The following is a 20,218-nucleotide window of genomic DNA, read 5'->3' as shown; positions in this document are numbered from 1 at the left end:
CAAGACTTTATGAAGTTAAGCACAGATCAAGGCCAAATCCTGAAGGGGTGTGAAAGGGGAAATAGGCTCGCATGTTCCATAAAAGACGCTCGTTGTCTCCTGGAAGGACGGCCCAGCTGCAGCTTGAGAGCTCCCTGCCAACCAACACACAGGTTCCACGCAGCTTGTCCAGCCCTCAGTCGGAAGAACACGCACGTGGTTTCCAGTGCTGAGTAACACGGCTTTGCAAAACTGCTGCAAACAACATGCTGAAAAATAAGCACGCCATCAAGGAAGCTGGCAAGTTGAGATTGCTTTTCAATGAAGAGCAACCCCCACGCAGATATTCACGCAGGTGGGTTCAAGACAGCAGAACATTGTTGGAATCCCCATTTAACATCAGAGAGCGCATGGGGCTTTCTGGTTCTGAGGTGCCTGAATGCATCAACATGCAGCCCACTGACAGTTTGGCCAACAGCATCCTTCACGTAATCATACCAAGGCAGGAGGAGGGAGGAAAGGAACTGAGAGTTTCTAGCACCTCAGTGTGCCCATTGGTAAGTACAAATCCTTTTGAGGGTGCTTTGGTTGGTTGCTTTGAGGTTGCTAAGATTTGGGTCTGCACAGCTGAGCCCGTAAACCAAACCGGCTGACAAGCAGGGCTGGAGACACTTGCTCACAAACCCTACTCATCCCCTTTCGTTAAGAACATCATAGCACCAAAAAACACTGAGCGGTGACATTGCTTCAGGATGGAAGAGAGATCTGCAGTGCAGGTCAGAACCTGTTTCAACCTGTTGTAGCCTAAAGGCAGATTTAGGACAAAATATTACTCTATACCCTTTTCTATTGAGGGAAGTATCTCAAGGATGCTTCCTGGTGCTCTTGCCCGCAGAAGGTCCCATCACCCGTGAAGATAAGACACACAGGGATCACGCTCCAACTCAATTTAATAAGCTTTGTAACAAACTCGGACAGAAAGTGTTTTGAAGTCAAGCAACAGTCATCTACGACTCAAGGATGTTTTTTAGCAATGCTTTTAAGCTTATACTCAAGCATACAAAGCATAAAATTTACAAATTAAAAACAATAAAAATCATCCTAGAATAATGTAATGGCTTCCCCTATATATACAAGGAGTGGAAAGGAGACAACATTCTTTCCAGGTAATTTCATACATCTTAAATGCTACATAAGTGCTCTCCACATTCATTGCAATTTTTCTTCTAATGTGGGTGGAAGGAGCTGAAAGTGTTTCAATGAAATCATCCTAAAGAGAGGTACTTCACCTGGTTTCAAGCACATATGTTTGCCTCTTCAGAAGTCTTGAGAGGAAATGCTTTACTTAAAATTCTGCTGTTCGTTTCTGTGCAGCAGCCTGTTTTTCCAGCTGTATCGAATTAAAGAGTTCAGTAAGGATTTCTCAGAAAGTACCACCGGCACTTCGTCTTCATGGAAACCTGTTATCCCCCACCCTTCAACAAATGACTCCATGGCACAACAGGAGCCACCGCAATTTAGCTTGGATTTGACAGGCAGAACAGAGACGTGGTAATAGCGAAGATGACACATTACTAGGGAGGTGACAGGTTTTGGAAAAGAGGAGAGAGCTGTAGCCTAATCAAAACACACTTGATATACAGCCTTTCTGCAAAGGCATGTAAGACAGGGTATTTTACAACCCAAGTTCTTCCATGTCCATAGCATTGATGAAAAAGACCTTATTTGCTTTCAACAAAGGGAAGGCTGGGGGAGGAATGAGTGTAGTGTACCACGTTTAATTACCAGATTTGTTTGCCACCGCTGAGTTTGGAACAAATCTTCTTACAAAAGTTATTTTCATATTGTTCTAGATTAAGTGGAACAAAATATGTATTTTTACACTAAAGCAAACTGATCAAAGTGGCATTTAATAATATTTGTTAAAGTGGTTATCTAACAAAAATGGGTTAACAAAATCCCATTAATTAGTAGTCACCAAATAAGACACTTCTCATGCATATGACAAAAGTTCATTCGTGTACTGAGACATCTGTTTACTGTGTACAATATTTCCATAAATTATGTTTCACAGCCCCTACCATTCAAGAATATTTCAAACAGATTATATATTATATTTGTATATGCAAACTATTTTATATACACTAATATAAAGATCCTTAGAAGTACCAATATCACTACCTTTATGCTTTCTCTAAAATGCATAGCTTTCGAATATTTTCTTGCAGTTACCAAAAACTTTACAGATTAAAGCTGCTTATCAATGTGGCATGTTCATAAAAACAAAGTGAGATAGTTCTATACTAATTTTATATTAAACCCCTTAAAAAACATGTTTATTTTTTAATGGGAAAAAAAAAAACCAAAAACAAGCTAGTGACAATTCAAGTAATCTATGCTCAATCTCTGCCCAGATACTATATGAAATTAATGTAGCGTTCTAGAAGTACAGTGAACTTCTCAACCAGGACTTAATACTGCATTTCTCATGGAGAAAAATGCTAGTTATGCCACAAAACCACACCACTTTCCATTTCATCTGGGAGAAGCTTTAGATGAGATTTAACAACGGAAGTGTCAGAACAGAGGAAAAGCTGATCAGTTCATATATGAAGAAACTAGAGCTATTCCAGTTTTGTTTCTGCAGTTTGTTATTAAACAAAGTTACATTAACCATACAGTTTCTCACAAACTGAAAGTTATACATGGTTTTCAGACATCAACCGACTGGAAAAAGAAGAGGAGAAAAAAAAAAAAGAATTAAAAAAAAATAACCAAACCAAACACCCACAACTGTTAAAAATGTGGTGTTAGAATAACCAGCCTGGGTGAAGGAAAGCCAGACTGCTGTAGTAGTTGGGGGGCTACTGACAGCTCGTTTGTTATGTACAAACTTTAAGACCTCCATACCACAAATGCCTCAAAGTGGAGAACAGAACAATCAGTAATAAATGGGAACAAATAATTTTGTCACATCCATCATCTAGCTTAATCTTGGTGCTCTGCGTCTCTAACAGCTGCTTAACAAACAATGGCTTCCCCCCACAAAAAATAGCTACACAAGTAAACAGTGTTCACAGTAATGCAATCAGTAACAGGTTTTGTTAGTTTCCATAAGTCAGGTGTATCTGCAAAGCTTTATACAGTTTAATGCGTAAGTATTCCAGTAAAATTAAGTGAAAACTAAGTTTCATTCTACAGGGTAATATCTACCATACAAGACTAGATTATGTACAGTATGGGACTGGTGTGACAACTGCCAGTGTTTCATGATGTTAAGCTATTTCACCCATCAGCTTGGTCTTTGTTCAGCAAATCTGCAATAACTTGATATACAGACCTAAAAATCTAGAGATCGGTTTGGCAAGATTAGTGCTTACTACCACTGGATATACACCAACGTCCAGTGCTGCAAAACTGAGTCGACCAAAACATCCCATACCCAGAAGATTACAATTTGTTGACTTAAAGTCTGGACTTCACGTGTAAAACATTAAAACTATAATCCTAACTGGAGTGAGGACAGTCAGTAAACAAATACAGGTGAAGATGAACTGCATCTCTTCAGAAAGGTATGGAAGAATTGAGAAAATGGAAATAATCTGTTTTTAGACAGCCCTGCTCTGCTCAGCAAAAGGCATTAAAACAGCCCAAGCAGCTCTAAAACGATTCTTATTCAGCAAGCATAAAGGCATATCCTGCACAAGATGATACACCAGAGGCTTCAACGAGTATCTCTCCCCTCCACTTCATTTTCTAACACAAGCATGTCTTTCAGCTTACAAATATCTAGCGGCCTTCAAAGCTTTAGTAGCCTGCTAGAATCACTGCAGTGTCTACAGCTGCAAATTTAATATAGGGGAAAGGCCCCTGTTAAAAACCCTCAAATGCCTTGGGGCCATTTTGGTCATTCATGAAAATTAAGAAAAAACTTACTTCCAACAACACTCCTCCTGAAAATTGGGTCACTGATCCATTATGAACATAGCTCTCACCATATAAAGCACCAAAAAGTCAGAAACAAGGAAAAAAAAAAAAAAAGTCCTTAAATTATGATTTACAAGTTTGTACACTATTTCCTAAGCAAAAGGTTGACCTTACTGCAAAGTTTATAGATGAAAACTTGACCAGTTACTTTTAAGGGGAATGTATATCTGGCTATAACTTAAAGGTAGAAAATATTCACTGTTCTATATACACATTTCAAACAGGAGACAGTTAAACTTAACTGAATAGTTGCCAATATAACTCCGTATTAACGCACTGGCCACTAAACTAGGCATCAGTAGCCAATTAGAAAGCTTGAGTTCTGTACTTTTAAAAATGCTATTTTTCCTGTCTTGTTTAATTGTTTTTTAAAAATGTATCATAGTGCATAGCCTAAGTCAGACTTTCAAAGAGATACAGCGCCTTTCAATGCAGTTTTTGCAGCATTTAAAAGGGACTTTTCTCCCTTCAAATTAGATGTTCATTGAAAAATCTGAATTGAGTGCTGTATTGTAGTAAAAATATTTCAGTCACAGACTGATATAAATGTATACTGTGCAGTACTAAGATTGTTTGATGTCCATCTGCACACAATTTACTTGGGTTCTTCAATCGTCCCCTTGCTGAGGTCTGTCATTTTGGGATATTTCACTTTCTTCTGGTCCAGCTCATTCTGAGCCCACAGTAGTAGTTTCAGTAATTTTGCCAACTTGGGTGTTGATTCACGATTTTCATAGTCTAGAACCGCTTGATTAACCTCACTCCAAACCTGGAAAAGAAATAGTTGTTATATGATTAACACTACTAATGTCACACCGACACTGGAAAGATCACACCTAGTGTGCTAATTCCTCAGAACATGGTCAGGACAAAGCTCCACAGACTATGAGCCTGGAGACAAGGAAGACAGCCAAATACTTGAACACATTAACTCCAGTTTTTTAAATCTTGCTTAAGAAATACTTCTGTTCTTTTGCACACCTCTTTAAACATTTTTTCTGAACATTTCAAAAATATTTCGATGTTATTTTCACCACATATGAATAAAAGACATCAATTTCCTCTTGAGAAAGGACTACCTTCTGTCGCTGCATCATGTTAAGCAAGTCTCCAAATGGTGATTCTTCGGGATTATCAAAGGCAAGCAAAGCCAGTGTACGCTCCATTTCTGTCAGGCATTCCCTGCTCTCCTCGCCTTGTTCTGCTAATTGGGTCTGAGCAAATTCCAGAGCTGCTTCTGTCTCACGCTGCCGAATCAGTTCAATCAAATGCTGCTGCTACATACAAAAAACACGGGAATATTAGCTAAACAAATTAACAAATCTTCAGTATTTCAAGACTGCAATCTTCAGACATTAGTGTGTAATTTGAGACAAATACTAATCCATAATTTGACAGTTTGAGGTCAATTCTCCTCAGTCTGTAAGACAAGAAGTGGCAGACCTGGCTACAAAATCTACTGGAAAAGGTAACCTGACGCTTTTGAGTTTTGAAAAGATGTGTTACTAAAGGAACTACTAGAAATACAGACTAACAGTAACTGGAAGTCGGTAAGTCACAGACCACTGATGCTGTTATATAAGTTCTCACATTAGTAACTGTATACGTATGACAGTTCCTGCACTACACCACAAAGTTTCCTGCTGCTACAAAATCATACAAAGAACAAACACATGAAATTGCATCATGCTTCGCCACAAACTTCCCAACATACTCATAACATCTGCAATACTTTTTCCAGTCTCTCAGCAACCTCTGAAACAAAGACAAGGTTTGCCACCTGTCCTTACCTGCAAATGAAAGTAAAGGTATCTGTTAGTATCTAGCAATTCTGGATGGAGGCTGTTTATTAATGCAATGGCTTCTTGAATCTGTCCTTTCAGTATCATTTCTCGAATTTTTATTCTTTCATCGAGAGTTTCTAAATCAACGCTGGGTTCAATCCCAGACTCCATTCGAAATTTCTCCGCTGCTTCTTTAAAGCCCTCTGAAACAGAAACATTTTACCTATAAAATACATTTCATGAAACACTTTTTTTAAAAAATCAGCTTAAATGAAAATATTTTAGTATTGCTTGTGCATTTTGCAAGTTTAAAGATGTAAGTCTGAACCTCTGAAAAATTCTTCTCTATTTAAATAGTCAATTATCCAACAGGCGTCGAACAGTGCATGCTGAATTCAGTCTTAACTTACATGCCCTCATTTGCTAAGGAAGCATGCAACTTGTAGTCTGATACCTCTTAACCTGAAAGCTTGTTTTATATTTTATTAAATAGAGCTGTACTTACTCTGAAATGTAATTTTCAAAATCCTGTTTTCAAAAGTTGGGTGGTTTTGCTTTGCCCCACAGCCCTCAAGTCTTTTTACACAGACCTACCACTTTTACTGAGAAGAAACAGAATGAAATTTGCTTTCTCATACCAACATATTTTTTTAAAGTCGTAACAGCTATTTTAAATCCTAAGTCATGCTTTCATATACACAAAAATCATTTATGCCATCCACTAAGATGCTCTTCCTTCATCCCAGAGGCCTCACCTACACAGCAATGTAAACAGGGGTGTAGATTGGATACAAACGCCTCCACCCTAGTATAGCTTACTGTGATGGTATGCATCATAATTGCTAGGGACAATTTCTAAAGGTTTTTGATTGTTCTAAGTATATAGTCAGGCTATATGCTGAAGGGTTTAGTATTTTTGGTCTCAAACTATTTTGACAACAGTGCCTTTTTAGAGTTTATTCTTCTAGCCAGTTAAAACTTGCTTCTGATAGTTTTGTGCAGCTTTCAGAGTGCTATTTAACAACTGCAACATATCTTGAACTCTGTTTTAACGGCATAAAAAGGCACATCATCATACAGAAACGGGTCATGTTTGTTCACAGCACTCCAGAAAACACTTTCTACATCCTTTAACAGAAGAGTTAAGGTTAATAAATGTCACTTCTATTGCATGGTAACTGCTCTGTGTCTGATTCTTAGTCAGTTTCCACTTAGGAGAAGGAACACAAGAGCAGCTGTATGTTGCTAAGAAAAGCCAACAGCAATCACTAAGTCCTCAAAGCCCTTGATTTCATTCCATCAAGTAGCAGGTTCTAGCCAAAAATGTCTGTCTTGATAACATAAGTGGCGTGCACTTAAAAGCCTCCTAACGCTACCACTCATTTTTACCTGTAACAAGGTAGTTCATGATAAGGCGGTTCATGTCTGCTCTCTGGATATGCAAGTTATTAAGTTTTTCCATCCATTCATCTTTCGTGATTTCATCAGGTTTTTCTGCGTAACTCATCCTGAATTCTTACTACAAGAAAAGAAAAGCAACTCATTTAACATGATTCAAGAAGTGTAATGTATGTAAGCACTGTGTTACTACCATCTTTACATCTTTTTTTAATGAGATCTTTTAAATTAATAATCTGAAAGAGACCCTTTTATCTCAAACCACAATTCTGCATTTTTCTCCTCCCTGTTACTGCACCGTTTCACATTTACTAGCCAGTCTCTAAAGCTGCTTTCATCAGTTATCAGAATAAAAAATTCAAATACTGTCTTCTTGTACTTACTATTAAACTCACTCCAAAAAAATTTTGTTTAGGATTTCTACAGAACACACAGCATCACAGTGTGAGACAAGTGAATCAAGAGATTGACAGCCAGAAAACTTGTAACAAATGTTTAAAGCAAAGCCTACGTAAACAATATTGGCTATAAAGTTTTCACCACAACTTAGACAGGACGGCTCCATATATTGTACAGCTACAAAACTGTAATGATACATATGTTATCCAGTGCACAACTAAAAGACTGACACCATTAGCTTCACTATCCCCAAAAGTACTCCTGTCAACGTTACTTAAATATTAGCTCCTAGCATTTTTCTTGACGGCAGATTTTTTTTTCAGATTGCCAAGCAAATCGCTTTGCTAAAGCCGGCATTCATTCATTTCTACCTTCAAGTCACGACCACAGCGGCAGCGAAAGGGGGAGAAGAGGCGGCAACAACAACAGCAACAGGCACCGCCACCCCTCTCAGCCAGGCAAGAGCGGCAGCGCCTTCCCACCGCCAGTCCACTTCCAACAGGTTTTCCCTTCCCTGAACTACCACCAAGGCCACACTGCGCCCCGGGAAGTCGGACAGCCAGAGCCAGGAGCCGCCCGGGGCCGCCTCCGGGACCGATCGGGCCCCAGCCCCGCTTTCACGCCGCTCCCAACCACGCGGCGGGGGAACCGGGCTCCCGCCGCAACGGGCCGCGCCGCCCCGAGCTCCGCACGGCGCCCGCCCGCGGTGGGACTCCCCCCGCCCCGCAACCGCCGCCCGTCACCGGCCCGCCGAGCCGCTGCCCCCGACCTGGCCCTCCGCGGGGCCCGGGCCACCGAAGCGCTCGGCCCAGCTCGCCACAGGCCCAGCGCGTCCCCACCACCCGCAGCGGACAGCGCCAGGCCGACCCGCCGGGCCAAGGGCAGGCCCCCGCCGGCCCCCAGCCCCTAAGGGAAGGAGCGGACCCACCGCCGCCATCTTACCGAGCGCGCCGCGGTGCCGGCTCCAACGCACGAACGCGAGCCCCTCCGCCACCTCCGCCAGGCCGCTGGCGCGCGGATCTCGCGAGAACCGCCCTCTCGGCCAATCAGCGCCCGGAGAGGGGCGAGAAAACACAACCATAGAGTCGGCGCGCGGGACGGAGTGTCGGCCTGCCGTGGGGGCGCACCCTGCCAGCGGGCAGCCGGGCCCACGGCGGCCGTGCGGTGGGGGCGGCCGGGGCGCGGGGCCAGCCGGCGGGGTGGGGGTCACTGGAGGCGGCGGGACCGCTGCGGCGGCCAGGGCTGAGGGGCCCCGGAGCCCCCAGCCCCTCTTCGGCTCACGGCCGCGGGGCGGGCGGCAGCGCAGGGCCCGGCGCGGCTCCGCCATGCTGCCTCGCCGCCGGGCCCGGGAGCTACCGCAGTTGCTGTGTGCTCCATGTCCCCCCCGCGCTTCCATAACGTGTCCGGTGGCAGTGCGGGCCTGCCTGCGAGCGGGGCACCGGCCTGGCATTGATGGCCGAGGCAGAGTCTGAGCGATCGGTCCACGGACATGGCGGGGTCAGCGCAGACCTCGAGCTTGGCAAGGGTTGGCCATTCCGGCTGGGGCTGCCTGGCCCTGCCGATGTGCCAGAGCAGTGGCGAGGGAGGTGGGTCACAGCCCGGGACAGGAGTGTGCCGCTCCGCCAGCTCCCGCTGCCCACGGTGCACCAGGCCGTGCGCCTACCCGGCCGAGGGCTCTGCTCTGTCATCTCTGCCAATATTTGTATTGGCTGCTGAGGAAAGTTAATAAACTCACTGCGCTAGAGCCAGCAGGGTTTGTGAATTAAAGCACTCTGCTGAAAAGCCAAGAACACACCTCAATTTCTATATTTAAATGAAGAGCAGGCTCAAGACATACCACTAAGTGTGAAATGCTACAAATGATAGTCCTCAGGAAAACGTCATTTCACTTAGACTGGGAATATGGATACAATTGCTCATTTTTCACTCTTGTATTTGTAACCATGCAGTAAAGTGCCACCTCCAAAGCTCACTTCCATTACAACTGTCCTTACATCAAAACTGCACAAATCTACAATGTAATCAATAATTTATTAACATATTTCCCCAAAGCAAGCTCCAAGCTTATAAACAATGCAGAATTTTGGACAAAGAATTTCAAATATTTAGTAATAAGTGCCATTAGTTGTTAGCCATATGACAAAAAGCTACAGTGTAGCAAGTATTCCTGTTGATTGGAGAGGGGTCTTCAGGTTTTAATATAAAAACTAATCTCAATGAATTTTACTCATTGGGAAACATAAACGTTCACACTCTTTAGTTTTGAACCGGTAGGCTTGTAAATCTCTCGCTGGCTTAGATGACCTGTCTGGTTCTTGTCAGCTCCTCCCCAAAAGGTGGAGTTTCTCAGGAGAATTCCATAAAGACAGGGAGAGGAGGAAGGTACTCCTCTCTGGGAGGGGGTTTCCTGTCTTTTTGAGAGAGGGAAACATATCCCAAGCAGAGAGGAGGCAACCGAGTGTAACTCACATCACAGTTGCTGCTTACAGGTAAAGAATAGGTGTAGCTGTTTTCTAATAAGTAAACTAATATATTGAATAAGTAAGCTAATGTGTGAGCTGCTGTTTGGCAGCATGCTTGATTGTGTGGTGCTGACACCTGTTTTTTCAGAGGTTGGGTATGTTTGCTCAACTGCAGCACAAGTTTCCCTTTATCCTTTTATTGTCCCTAAGCTAAAGAGAAGTAAAAATGGGCTAAAAGCAGCTCCCAAGTTGTGGTTTTGCTTGTCATGAAAAAAGCTTGGTTGGTTTTGGATTTTTTTTAAATATTTTTAGGAGTTGGCATTTCTTCTGACTATAATGTTAACAAAAAGTTTATAGTGTTGTTGTCCAGAATATCGTGGCCAGCTGCATTCTTCTCTTTTTGTTTTTGGTGGGTTTTTTTCCTTTCATGTGCTTTCCCTAGGTTTTTTGATGTTTCTGATAACGTCGTATCTTAGAAACTCTGCTTTCATTTGAGAGGAGAGGTGTTATAACCATTAGAGTTGCAACAAACACGCTTTGAATATTACTATTTAAGTATTTCCTTAACAAGTCTGGAAAGAAAGTGACTTTCTAATGCATGAATTGTTTTTATTTAGTTAAATAGTACTACTTGTGACACCTTTCATGGCAGTATTAGCCCAGTGTGATAAAACCCTAAGTACATTAAAAAAAACCCAACAACCTTATAAAACCATTATTCCTTTATCTTGATACAGGCCCTTTTTTTCCCCTATTACTGTTCCACATGCAATGAAAACTGCGTGTTTGGAGGATTGAGCAGTATCTTGAGTGATAAATGAGACATTTTATACTAGCTTTTCTGATAGAAAGCTGCCTCATCACTTTCTGTATTCCCCTCTAACTTCTGGCTCACTGAATAAATGTTTAATCGTCCCATGTATAATACCTGCAGCTGTCTTTAGTGAAGAGGAATGCTTGTGTTCCCTGTGCTTCATAGCCTGGAATACTCAAGGATTTGGAAATACCAAGCTTGGATGGACTTTCTTGGTTAAATGTCACAAAATTAAGAAGGGAGTAGGAAGATACAAAGCTGTGCAGCAATTCAGGGCAAAAGCTTCTTACATCATTTGTTCTTTTCCTAGCACTAAAGCCTAACTTCTGTTAACTCTCACGTTCTCCCCAAAGTTGGAACCAAACCTTTAGTTTATTACTCAGGGAAAACCTTGCAGGATACTACTGTGACTCCAAAGTTGGATTAAAATGCATGGAAACAAAATACTTTGCTCTCAGGAAACTATCCTGTGGGTTCAGTATGTTGCAGTCCTACAAGAGTCTTACATTAATGAGGGAAGTAATAGCATAGGAAGTTGGATTTTTGGGCAAGACTACAAAACTGAGCTGAAAACAAACATCTAATAACTGTAATTCAGTGCAGTTTGTGGAATTTTTACAGATATTAGGATTTGATACCTCCTAATGTCAAGAAGTATTTTGATGACTGGTGTTTAGAGCTGAGTGGAGTGCGTCCCATACCAAAATCACTATCCCTGGAGAAGTCACAAAAATCCCCGCAAAAAAAGGAGGGGGGGGGGGGGGGATGGGACGGGACTGCATGTGAATATGATTAACCCTCAGTAAAGTATTTTTCTGAGTTCATCTAGTCTTTATGAAAATTGAAGTATCCAGAGCCTTGGAGAATCAAGGACACAGAGGATACAATACCTTGACATCTGATGCATCTACTTTGAGTGATGTGCTTAACTCTGAAGACAGAGGCCTTTCTCCACCAAAAAAAAGGTAGAGCTGGAGCACCACCAACAGAAATCAGTCTCTTCAGACTTCAAATGATCAATTATCTGTTAAATAAAAGCAAAAACACTAGACATGGAGGGAATAAACTTGCTCATTTGCTTTTATCCCTACTCTTTTCATGGGCTAACTCTGTCTCTAGTTTTTCCCTGGCTGCTGAAGTTGGCTCACCAGAACGTTTAGTGAAGAAGAACTGAGAGAAGGGGTGCACGTAAAGTGAGTATTACATTTCAGGGCTTTGCATCTTCAAACACTGGAAAAGGTTACTATCTTGGTGAAGGGAAAGGTGGGTGAGAGAGCAGAAGTGACATCCCAAGTCTGGGGAGACCATCTCTGTGCAATACGAGGATGATGCCTTGGTGCCCATGGCAAACAGTAGTTGTATGGGTCACATGTAAAGGCCCTCGTGTGAGACACTGCAAATGTAAGTACGGCCAATTTGTACATGCCTGAATTTTAAAAAAACACTAATTAGCGAAGCCCAAGGGATAAACAAAGATGTGTCAGCTGCAGAGGAAAATCTCAGTGCACTGACTGCCTAATAGCAGAAAAGGTTTTGTAAAGCAGTGGAAAAAGGTTCTAAGGAGCCTTAGCGCTGAGGGATTTATATCTGGCTCAGCGTAAGCTTCTCTGGTGTTTAAGGAGGGATAGACAAGGTGCTTATTAGACTGTTTTAGAAGCAGTGTTTTCTGTTCAAACCAGTTAGAAACTATCATCATCTTATATGAGGCCTAAACTGAAACAAAACTTGCATTATACAGATCACTAAAAACCAGGACAATGTGGATTCAGACCAGTAACCCAGCAGCAAATTTCCCAAATGAAAATAAATTAGGCTTTAACAGGGAAAGAATTAAGAAGGGAATGAGGCAGGGAAAGAACTGAGGTGCTGATGGTACCATTTCAGTGAAGGTGACACAAGTGTTCAGTCAGCAAAGGTAGGTAGTCTTGACTTGGGCTTTAACACAAAGTTGTGGGTTGAACGTGGCATGTGCTAGTATTCACTGGGTGTGCAAAGTGAATCAGTGTTATATTTAAGATGGTGTAAGCCTCTTGCCAAATGTGTGTAAGAGGAATTTAAAACCTGTTTCACTGCTGTATCCCCTATTGCAGTCATCCCCTCTTCACTGGTGCTTGCACACCAACAAGTTCCTTGGTTTGCATGTTCCCTTTCCCTCGGTGTGTAATTCCTGGGTTTGAGCACTTCCTAGATGCTAAATTTGTCCGTTAACAACATGTTATTAGCTTTTTCCCAGGGCATAAATCAGTGCAGCTTGATCTACCAAATCATAAGGTATTTCCTCTCCACATACTTTTAATTTATTGTAGCTCTCTAGCTGCAGAACAAAAATTGAAATTCTGCTTGCCTTTAATCATGGTGTCTTGTACTTTTGCACAGGGATCTGTTGGGGTTTTTTTACCTCTTGGTGTTCCTGTGCTAAGTAAGTATTAGTACTGCCTGGTTTTACAGGTGGAGAAAGGCTGACTAATGCTATTAGGTAAAAAAGTAACAGCAGCTTTTCCAACATTATCCTGAGCTTTTACCACCAGAAATCTTGTGTATAGAATGTAGACTTCTAAAAGTTATAATCAAATTGCTTAATAGGATCCTGTAATTCTATAGAATTAGTGCTAAGTATGTTATGTTTCCTCATGTTTTTATTCCTTAATTCATCATAGTAAACACTGCACCTGTCTGGAATCCAACTGAAATCAGTGTTATCAACCCACGAGGAAAAATAAAAGAGCCAAATCTCACACCTCCAACTGCCAAAAAGGCTCTTCAGATGGATGGGTCAGGAGTGGGTCCTCCTGTAAACCTTGGGACCCCTCAGAGGCTGCGAGGCCTGTGTTTCAGGTTGCTAGTATCAGAAGTACCGACAGTAGGAAGAAAACATTTAAATGGCAGTTAACTCTGTAAATATTTATAGCAGCTTGGATGCTGGAGTTGGTTGGGGTTTTTTAGTAGCCTAACTGTTTTTAAAGGGTGCTTACTGGGAAGCCTCTATGCAGTGGACAAGCTGATTCAGCGAATGCTTCCTTTCCATGGCACTCCATGGCTTGGGCCCAGAGGAAAGCATTACTGCAGCAATTGCTATTTGATTTTCTAAAACAGATGGAGTAGAGTAAGAAAACCAAAACCAAACCCCTAGGGAATAAGGACAGGTGGGGAGCACAGCTGATGTCAGAAGTCGGGTCTGCAAGCAGCAGGCAGCTCCTCGGCCATGTTAATCCTGTGACAAAGCCGCACTTCTGTGAGAGAAGTCACTGTAAGCCCATTTAACACTGCTGCTGTGCGGTTTTGCCTTGGCACTTGCAACCTCTCGAATAATGATAAAACTGCAGCTCCTGTGAGGTAAGATCACCCCGCATTTCGGTAAGAAAACCGGGAGCAGACGCGGCCGATCCCACCGAGCCCGTCTGCAGAGGAAGCCCCGAGGTGACTGGGGCGGCCCGCCTCTCCCCTTCCTCAGCGGCCGCAAGATGGCAGCGTGCGGCGGCCTAGAGCCGAAAGGACGGGGCCTCGGCGGGCAGCCGCGCCGCTGCGGCTGGGTGGGGGGCGGCCCTGCCTCAGTCCGAGCCGGGGGCGGCGGCGGGCAGGGGGCGGCTCGGCCTCCCCGCGGGCGGCGGGGGGGGGGGCGGCCGGGCCGGGGCTCTCCCGCGCCGCCGTGAGTGGCCGCGCGCCCGGCCGGGAGGCGGAGCCAACGGCGGCCCAAGTCCTCCGCGAGCCGTGCGCAGAGCGCAGTGTTCTAGGCTGCCGTTGGCCGCCATGTCGGTCTCTATGGTAGCGGGGGCGGAGCGTCCCCGCCCAGCGCTCTGGCGCGGTTGCGAGGAGGAAATGGCGGCTCGGCTCGGCTGAGACCCTCGGCGGCGGCGGCGAGATCCCCACACCCCCTCCCCGCGGTGAGTGAGGGAGGCAGCCGGAGAAACACCGGGACGGGAGGAGAAAGGGAGTCGGGCCGCCGCTGCGGCGGAGGGCTCGCGAAAAAGGGGCGGCCGCCTCCTCCGGCCTGGCCGCCTTTGGGCTCGACTAGAAAATGGAGGCGGGCGGGCGGTGCGGGTCAGGGCGGGCGGAGGGAGCGCGGGGAGGGGGAGGGCGCGGCGCGGCCTGGTTTCAGGGGACCGTCGGTGCGGCTGCAGGGCGCGGGCACGCTGGAGGCCTGGCCCGGTTCCAGAGGAGGTCGGCGACTCCGTGCGGGGGCCCCGGAGGAAGCTAAAAGCCGCCGCCCCATAAGCACATAACGTGGTTGGGCCGGAGCGGAGAGGACGCCCCCCCCGGGCGGAGCGGGCTAGAAGGCGGGCTCCTCCATGTTGGGGGGAAAAGGAGAGGACGGTTGTGCTCTGAGGCGATCGACGTCATTACCCAGCTGACGCCGGCAAGCTTCTCCATGACGTCACGACCGACTTTAACCGCCTTTCTCGTGCAGTTTCACCGTTGCCCTCGTACGGGCCGAGGGGTCTGGCCGCGGCCCAGCCCGGGGCGGGGATTGCGCCGGGCGCTGCAGCACCCCCCGCCAGCTCACGGCGGGGCTGGGGCCTCTGCCGAGCGGGGGCCGACCCTTCCCTGCCTTGGGGGACCTTATGTTCCCTGGGCGGTAAAGGTGGTCTCCTTATGGGTGAATGAAACAAGGAAAGTTGAACTTTATACTCTTCTGGTGACTTTCTTTGAGGGAAACGGAGGAGGGGTTGAATTTTTAGGCTGTAGTAATTGTTGGCTGGCTTTAAATATTCAGTGAATTCCTTGTCAATAATTCATTCCCTGTCTCTTGCACTAATGTACTTAAATACTGTCTCTTGGAGGTGATGGTAGTTTGGAGCTGTTCATTTGGCTTGCAAAAGCCATTCCTTGATGGTGACCAAATTTTATTTCATACAGTTAAGCAGTTTTCAGTTTATACCTCCAAGTGATAGCTGCATTTTAGTGGTGGGTTAAGAAAATCTTACGGGTTTAGCTTGTTATTTTTAACTTGGAAAGGACGTTACAATCTCTTTAACCTGTTACAGAATGTACCTGTGTTACACTCTCCCTGCTGTTTGTATATTCAGTAATCCAAGACAGTGTAACATGCTGTTTTTCTTTACATGGGCTTTCGTGTTTCCCTCCTAGGAACTTCAGGGAGACAAAAAAACCCCAACCAAACCGATTCCTTTTATTTAACTCAGAAGGATCTATATAGCATTCTTAATTTCGCTGGTTTTATTTTTTTTCCTCCTCTCGATAATCTGAGTTTTTGTCAGAAATAGCTCTTTTGAATACTTAATCATCACAGCCTCCTTTAAGTAAATGACAGCTGATATTCAACTATATTTTGGGTTATTTTATGAGAAGTTGCTCGCTCTTTGCTTTTCTTTTTGTCTATTTTACACCTTTCTTGTAAGTGGTAATTTGAATTAGGTTAGCTTCAACTGTCTTGTTGCTACTTCTACAAACAAAATTTGCTAGCTATTTAAGCAATTATATTGCTGGTCAATGAAAAATGATGATGTGTAGTTACTGTACAAGTGTAGCATGTACTGTGTTAATTGTAATAGATATTTCAGGTTGTGCTCCACTTTTATGTATGCCAGCTGCTTGTTACCGTTCCTTGACATTTGGAACTTTCTATAGGAACAAATATAGAAGTAAGCTCAAAATAGCTGCTCGGTTAGGCCTTAATTTTTTTTTTCCCATGGTGGTTCCAGAAACATTGCACATACAGGTTTTCAGTGCACTTTGGGGGAAGAATAAAGGCTAGTGTTAGCCTTCAGCCTACTTTGAGACCACATGACTCCAGTGATTTGCAAATTGAATAATTGTTGATTTCAAGACTAGCATTTAAATATTTTTTTTTACAAAGTTTGTGGGGTTTTTTAAGGGATATTTTCGTTGATTTCTGTTGGTATGCAAATGAAGTTTTTGCTCTGCTGCAAGTGTATGTACATTGAAATACCTATAGATTTTAAAATATTAATATATGAATACATATAATTCACACAGTGCTTCAGTGGGTGCTTTTCATATAACTAAGAGATGCCTTTTTGAGTTTTTCTTAAAAAAAAAACCCAAAACCTGAAACCCCCGAGGCAATGCTAATAGAATTGTATGAGTCCAGAATAGTAAATAAAATTGAATAAATATTTTTCCGTGTCTAGTGGACTCACCAAAACGCAGTGTTTGTTCTATGTAATCCTGCTTCACTATAAGGCAGTAGATTATGTTATTTGTTTCTGGTTTAAGACAGTGATTGTCTTTATAGTTGTAATTGACAGCTGTGGAATTTTAATTCTGTACAGCCTGAAACTTCAGATAGATACTAAGTGGGGAGAGGAAGTTCAAGCATTATAGGGGTTAGGTTGAGAGTTTATAAAATTTAACTGATAAAAATGGAAGAAGGGACTGTGCTCAGCAAGAGGAAGATTAGATGGGGGTTTAGCTGACAGAAGTGGTAGTGTCTGTCTGCACAAATTTTATTCTGTGGTGCACTTTTTCTGCCTAGTGTCTCTTATAGTGCCGCAAGTAGTGGGACAATGATAGGAGATTTATCTAGTTTACGCAAGAACTGGTTGCTTTTTTTTGTGTGTTGCCAAGCATCATCTCAGCAGAAGAATCTTTAGGGATCGTTAACTGAAAGTCAGATGTCAGTTAACACTTAGAGGGTTATACTGTTAAGTTTTTATCTAATACAGCTTCTGAAATAAGTGAATACTCCACAGTTATTAATGGTGGTAGTCTCAAGAACGTTTATAGACTTTGAGGCTAAGAAGAATTTTAAATTTCCAGTTAGGGAGCTGAGACACAAAGATTAAATGTGTATTATGTGTGTTCTCACAGTAAACCCTAATCAAAATTGAGAACTGAACTGTTTCTCCTGCATTTTTAATAACATGATCAGTATGCTGTAATTACTGTGTTTCACTAGATTCTGAAGGAGAAATTAATTTGTTTTACTTCATTTAGTGAAGTTTTTTTGATGGAATGAGAATGATAGCTGGTTTCAGGTGTTATATTTAACCTCAGTTTTTAAAATGAAGTAAGGGGGGGAAGTGTAAAAACACAGTGGTTGCTTTTTTGGTGGGTTTTTGTTTTTTACAACAGCTTTGCAGGTAGGGTTAGAAGTTACAATCCTGCGGTTGTTCTGAGTCTATTTCTGAATACACAGTTTGACCAACAACAATAGCTAGACATGCCAGAGGATACATACAGTTTTATTATAATGTAAACCTAACATTTTTTACATATAATTATATAGGATGTGTAACTAGTTTATGTACTGTTGTAATGCCAACTTGACAAAAAGCCTGTACACTAGTTTGTGTAAAACTGTTTGAGAAGAGGGGTTTTTAAGTACAGTGTAAGTATCCAAGCTGAAATTTGACAGTTGTAGAATTGTAATCTTGTATGTTTAAAAATAAACAAGCTGTGGGATGTTGAGGAGTTAAACTGTAAGGTTCTCAGGCTTAGCCCTAGAATAGCCCGCTGTTCAGTTCAGTTAACAGCCATGAGAAAGAGCTAATTTCTTTGGTACTTCAGCAGAAGAATGCCAGATTGTGTGAATCACCTTTCCAAAGCCTAGTGTTTCCAGTGCAGTTGCTGAAAATGTATTTTCAGTGCTGCTGAAGAGGTCAAGTTCAGTAGCAGAAATTGAACGTTAGGCAAATAGGTAGTATATATTTGTAAAATACTTTTATTCAAGGTGATGGAAAAGGAATCATAAAGATACTGTATATTGAGTAATACCCAATAACAATCAAAGTTTGTAATTGATATTTCTGTTGTATACACTTAGTAGTATGCCTTGTAAAATTGGCTTGTACTGGGGCCTTCAGAAGGTTTCTTGTACAGAGATGGCTAATCGTAAGTTTTTGACCACTGAAAGCTGCAGCCTTTTATTTTTAATCTGTATGAAAAGGAAAAAGAAGAAAGCAAAGTTATTTACATACACTGGTGTGATTCTGCTCTGAAACTTTTCTTAAATCTACTTGATATCTCATTTTTACTCATTCTCTTCAGACCCTGAGAGCAGAAGTAAACTTGACCAAAAAATTCTGTTTTATTTTGTTGTCTTTGGGTAAACTTTCATTATTAGGGCAGATACTGCATTAGCTTATTTGGAAGAATGTGAATAAAGGCTTCAGAAGGTATTACAGCAGTAGTAAAAATCCAAATGTCAGCCTGTTATTAAGTCAGTAGAGTGTATCTGCCTCGTCTCCTAAGCACCCAGGAACCTCTGGACTAGAAAATACCAATGGCATGTATATAATATTCTTCTTTCCTCTTAAAAGTAGTGTTTCCTCAAATGCAGAAAACACTAAACTGATGGGTCTACAGGTTGGAGGATGTGCATGGTGTAAGTGTCATCTGTTAAGGTTTGACCTTTACTAAAGTTCAGTCAGTGCAGTTGTCAGTTACAGTTCTTTCCCCAGCTACTAACAGACGGAGCTGTGCTGGCGAAAGCTCCAGTTTATAACAAATATATACGAATCTGTTTGCTGATTTAACTTTTTTCATTCAAGGAATTTGAGTGAACCTTGAAAATCTTGCTTCCTCCTTATACAAACTGCTTCCCTACTTGGAAAGGCCTGTACTAGTGTGTTAATAGAGCTTTGTTTTATGATGTGTGCAGCCACACTGATAAAACTTCGCTGCACCCGATTGCACACCTGATACCCCACCCTGCAAACAGAACGACTCATAAAGGTAAAAGTACAGTTTTGCAGGTGTAATTATACCAATATGAGGCGCTTATGCCAGCATGGCTATGTTGATGAGGGATTGTACCCTTTAACGTTCCTGGCTTGTGCAGTGGTGGCAGTGAACATCTGCAGTATGTATGGTCATCACAATTTTGTCTGTTATTTAATAACATTTTCATGTTTGCCAGTTTTCTGGTGAGCCTGCTGCTGAAGTACCTGGAATATTTCTAAGATAAATCACTGTTTAGCTGAATTTTGCTGTGGGAACTTCACTCTGGTTCAAAGAAGTACTTTTGCTACTTACCCAGAATAAAATATGCTTGTAATACTTGGTGCTGCACTACCTACTGAGTGGTCCATCCCTTCTTTATTTTTTTTGACTGTTCTGATCCTGTATTATGCAATCTGAAACAAGAATCTTTTTTAAATGTTTTGCTTGGGAAGATGATTTTCTAGCCTAAAAGACAAAAATAAACTTCAATGTGTGTGTATTTTGTTTTGCATAAACCAGGGAGCTACTTTATGCATTTTTGCTTGGAGTAATTATGTGGAGTATATATTACATGGAGTATACACTGTGGAGTCACTCATTGTCTTTTCTGTCTAACTGCTGCTGTACACTAGTCTGCTGTGTGTGTGTGGTAATCTGATTCAGTGCATGCACATTAAATTCAGCACTCCAGGAGGTCCCACATTCACTGCAAATGCGCAGGATTGCTGTCCTGTATGCGTGCAGATTCCCAT

The 20,218-nt window shown here is 42.8% G+C and overlaps 2 protein-coding genes across 3 annotated transcripts in view; one reads left to right on the top strand and one right to left on the bottom strand.

Moving 5' to 3' along the window:
• Positions 1 to 911: 911 nt before the first annotated feature.
• Positions 912 to 8,618, bottom strand: GID8 (GID complex subunit 8 homolog). The gene is made up of 5 exons (XM_080404423.1): positions 8,490 to 8,618; positions 7,140 to 7,269; positions 5,757 to 5,953; positions 5,046 to 5,243; positions 912 to 4,735 (listed from the first exon to the last, which is right to left on the bottom strand). The coding sequence occupies exons 2-5, from the start codon at positions 7,255 to 7,257 to the stop codon at positions 4,562 to 4,564; spliced, it is 687 nt and encodes a 228-aa protein (XP_080260549.1). The 5' UTR covers positions 7,258 to 7,269; positions 8,490 to 8,618; the 3' UTR covers positions 912 to 4,561.
• Positions 8,619 to 14,467: 5,849 nt separating this feature from the next.
• DIDO1 (death inducer-obliterator 1) overlaps positions 14,468 to 20,218 on the top strand; it is a 55,413-nt gene continuing 49,662 nt past the window's right edge. The window contains exon 1 of one of the 2 annotated variants that reach the window (XM_080404408.1): positions 14,468 to 14,704. The gene's annotated coding sequence lies outside the window, so the exon portion shown is untranslated. The remainder of the gene's footprint in view (positions 14,705 to 20,218) is intronic. The other variant, XR_013930742.1, reaches the window with a different exon arrangement.

The sequence above is a fragment of the Falco punctatus genome (assembly GCF_963210335.1).
Source record: "Falco punctatus genome assembly, chromosome: 10".
Lineage (NCBI taxonomy): Eukaryota > Metazoa > Chordata > Aves > Falconiformes > Falconidae > Falco > Falco punctatus.
The sequence above is the reverse complement of the archived record's forward strand: the minus strand, read 5'-3'. Positions and strand labels throughout refer to the sequence as shown.